The sequence below is a fragment of the Austrofundulus limnaeus genome, unplaced genomic scaffold (assembly GCF_001266775.1).
Source record: "Austrofundulus limnaeus strain Quisiro unplaced genomic scaffold, Austrofundulus_limnaeus-1.0 Scaffold913, whole genome shotgun sequence".
NCBI classification, from domain to species: Eukaryota; Metazoa; Chordata; class Actinopteri; order Cyprinodontiformes; family Rivulidae; genus Austrofundulus; species Austrofundulus limnaeus.
This window is the reverse complement of record NW_013953315.1, coordinates 116728-120895: the sequence shown is the minus strand read 5'-3', so window position 1 is coordinate 120895 and position 4168 is coordinate 116728. Positions and strand designations below refer to the sequence as shown.

Here is a 4168-nt window from a genome sequence, read left to right as displayed (position 1 = left end):
ATATATGTATTTATATTTGTTTCACAAATAATGACGAAACACATTTTTCTATTTTTTTCCATTGTCTGAATTTTTTTCGCATTGTATTTACGGTATATATGTGTGTGTGTATATAAAATGTCTAATGCGAAAAAAATTGTGAAACAACAGCAGCTGCTTTTTGATTTCTGATAAAATCTCCCAAGTGTTAGCTTTATTTTGACAAGATTATTTAAGTAGAGTTTGTAAATGCTAAGACACAGTAACAATTTCGAGCACAAACTTCAAGGAACCCTCTTGGGGCTGAAGAAGTTATCTATGGATGACAAACTGACCTTTGAAACCTGACAGCCATGGTGATGACATCTCCATCCAGAACGGGTCTGTTGGGCTGACTGCTCTTCTGCATGGTGTCCCTCCGGGCTTGCAGCCGGTCCCGAGTCTGCTGGTAAAACTCCTGCAGGCCGTACGCCTCACTGCAGCACAGGGACATGTTTTCACCACGTCATGCTGAACGGCAGCTGACAGAAAAAAACCTTTTTGTTCCACATCTGCACCTGATATCAGCGTTGGTCTGAGCCGCCTGCACCTGCTTTCCTAGAGGAGATTCCACCTTATCTCTCAGCATCTGACACAGGCAGTATTTGGTGTTGAAGGCGTGGTTATCATATCGAATAGCCTGTGGACAATAACAAACGCAGGGCTCTGATGCTGTTAGAAACCAGGACTGTGCAGCTTTTAGACTTGTCCTGTCTGAAACATCCCACTGTAAATCACAAACTACTATAACACTCAGCTCCAAAGGTTTCAGTCAAACTAGTATACACCTCAAACACCTAAATGTTATTTGTAGGAAAATGGTGACAAGCCTTTTATTATAATAAACACAAGTTTTCCACAAGAATCCGTTTGACACTATTTTATTTTCTACGTTTTAAAGTGAAAATTAGAAAGCAGAAGGACTATGGCAGTTTGGCTAGCAAAATGCACTTATAAAAGTTCCCCCTGTCTCTGGAGCAATAACTTTAACTATTATACAGCAAAGTTTAATCTTTGACCTAAGAACTGATGATTTATCTCATTTGGTGTCTCATCTGATCTGGGGCCGCATGTCTTGGACACTCGGGTGAAGAGAGGGGCGGAGCTGTCAACTGACCACTACCTGGTGGTGAGTTGGCTCCGTTGGTGGGGGAGGATGCTGGTCAGACCTGGCAGACCCAAACGTATAGTGAGAGTCTGATGGGAACGTACTGTATGTCAGAGCCTCCCGTCAGATGGAGCTTCAACTCACACCTCCAAGAGAACTTTGAACATGTTTCGGGGGAGGTGGGGGACATTGAGTCCGAGGGGGCCATGTTCCATGCCTCCATTGTCGAGGCAGTTTACCTGAGCTGTGGCCGTAAGGTTGTTGGTGCCTGTCGTGGCGGCAACCCTCGAATGTAACCCCCTGTATGACCGGTGCCAGAGCTTGGTCCACATTGCCGGTAGTAAGTCGGACTCGTTTCCGGTGAGAGTTGGACTCCGCCAAGGTTGCCCTTTGTCACCGATTCTGTTTAAAACTTTTATGGACAGAATTTCGAGGCGAAGCCAAGGTGTTGAGGGGATCCATTTTGGTGACCTTAGGATCACATCTCTACTTTTTGCGGATGATGTTGTCCTATTGGCTTCATCCGATCGTGATCTCCAGCTCTCACTGGAGCGGTTCACAGCAGAGTGTGAAGCAGCCGGGATGAGGATCAGTGCCTCCAAATCTGAGACCATGGTCTTGAGCCGGAAAATGGTAGTGTGCCACCTCCGGGTCGGGGAGGAGGTCCTGCCCCAAGTGGAGTAGTTCAAGTATCTCGGGGTCTTGTTCACGAATGAGGGAAGAATGGAGCGGGAGATCGACAGGTGGATTGGTGCTGCGTCTGCAGTGATGCGGGCGCTGTACCGGTCTGTCGTGGTGAAGCGGGAGCTGAGCCATATGGCGAAGTTCTCGGTATACCGGTCGGTCTACGTTACTACCCTCATCTATGGTCACGAACTTTGGGTAGTGACCGAAAGGACGAGATCGCAGATACAAGCGGCCGAAATGAGTCTCCTCTGCAGGGTTTCTGGGCTCTCCCTTAGAGAGCTGAGAAGCTCCGTCATCCGGGAGGGACTCAGAGTAGAGCCGCTGCTCCTCCACGTCGAGAGGAGCCAGTTGAGGTGGTTCATCTGTTTAGGATGCCTCCTGGACGCCTCCCTGGTGAGGTGTTCCAGGCACGTCCCACTGGGAGGAGACCCAGAGGAAGACCCAGGACACGCTGGAGGGACTATGTTTCTCAGCTGGCCTGGGAACTCCTTGGGATTGCCCCAGAGGAGCTGGCCCAAGTGGCTGGGGAGAGAGAAGTCTGGGACTCTCTGCTTAGGCTGCTGCCCCCGCGACCCGACCCTGGATAAGAGGAAGAAAACGGACAGACGGTGTCTGCCCCAACTACAGTGAATTGGTCCTGTGTAAACATGTGCAAATGTTTATTCATTACATGCCATGACCTTCATGGGGGCTGTCAGTTCTGTTGGGGAGTTGGACGACCCCCCCCCCCCCCCTTTGGTTAATAAAAAAGCATAAACAGCCAAATTTCTCTTATCACAAGGCCTCTCTGTAATAAACACACTGTCACAAAATCTTTCTGAAAAAAAAAGGTCCACGTTACAGACTCTGTCATAAAAACTGTTTAATCTTTTTTGTGATAAACACTTTGTAAAAAGACCTTCTATAACAAACACTTGTCAAAAAGACTTTGTACTGTAGATTCTGTAATCCTCTCCCTGTAAAATGCTGAAATAAAAACTGTGATTACCAATTTTTCATGAAGAGCTCCTTTTATAAAGAATCTGTGACAGACTCGCTCTAATACTCTAATAAACTTGTCATAAAGACTTTGTACTGTAGATTGTGTGACAGACTCCCTATAATAAAGAATCTTGCATAAAAAATATTTGTTATAATGAGTACATAAAAAAGACTTTGATAACTTTCCATAATAAAATTATGTGATAGACTCTGTAATAATGTTTCTTTAATAAAGACTATCAGAAACTCTCTACAATAAAGACTTTCTATAATAAGCTCTGTCCCAGACTCTCTGCAATAAAGACTAATAAAGACTTTCTCTAGTAAATACTTTGTCATAGACTCTCTGTAATTACGTTCTATAATGAACAATTAGTCATAAAGATTCTCTGTAATAAAAACTTTCAATAAAAATCATGTACAATAAGAACTCAAATGTAGGGTCTGATTGGAAACTCACATATTTTAAGTATTCCTCCATGACCTGCTCCAAAAGAACTGGTCCGTTGCTGCTGAACACTGATGCGTTCCACATGGCGGCTCGAGCCAACATGACCGATGAGGCTCCTGCTGCCCTTCTGAAGTTTTCGATGTCACTGTTGGTTTTGACCAGATCCAAAGAACCTCCACTGCAAGAGAGATATTTAATCACCACTTTCACTGATTTTCTGCCCACTGGGGTGGAAAAATACCTGAAAACAATTGTCACAATAAAATAGACTTAACATTTCACACATCAGATTACTAAACGTTTAGTGCCTCCAGCTTAAAGACCCACAGGATCCATCATACCTATTAATAATCTTCTAGGAATGCGCGATATAAACGATATACGGTAGAAACGATATAAATTTGTCCTATGATAGAGATCTGTAGTCTACCGGTCAACCGCACAATTGTTTTTGATGATGTAACCGGCTGGAGTCAAAACAGAGGACGAGGTAGGCAGCATGGCTGAGAGCGCGAATGAAGGGGGGGGGGGGGGGGCATAACTTATCCGGACCTAGTTCGGGTGTGCGAAAACGAATGCCGAACTGTTACGTGATGGCGTGTCCTGTCGGCTGCAGCGGGAGGAGCGCGTGCCACGGCACATGGTGAACGCAGCGAGGCGATTGTCAGTGCAGGTGAGGACGCACAAAAGCTCGTTGAGTCTGGACCTTGTTTCTCCTGCAGTCATAGCGCAATACAGTCTCCTTGTACAGCGGGGAAGAACTGTGGGAAAGGTGACAGTCAGACTGTCTTCCCCCAAAAAAAAAAACATAAACGGGATGATTGTCACCCCGCCGGAGCGCGCACAGATTAAATGCATGGAGCACAGAAAAAGTAATCTGTAAAGTGTGTAGAAAGGAATAAATACAAGCAATTTGTTTTACC

The 4168-nt window shown here is 45.4% G+C and overlaps 1 protein-coding gene across 1 annotated transcript in view; it reads right to left on the bottom strand.

The window, feature by feature from the left end:
- dus2 (dihydrouridine synthase 2) overlaps positions 1-4168 on the bottom strand; it is a gene marked incomplete in the record, with an annotated part of 55129 nt that overhangs the window by 27847 nt on the left and 23114 nt on the right. Inside the window, 3 exon segments of the mRNA XM_014029484.1 lie at positions 315-455; positions 537-658; positions 3255-3423. Coding sequence (XP_013884938.1) covers positions 315-455; positions 537-658; positions 3255-3423 — 432 coding nt within the window.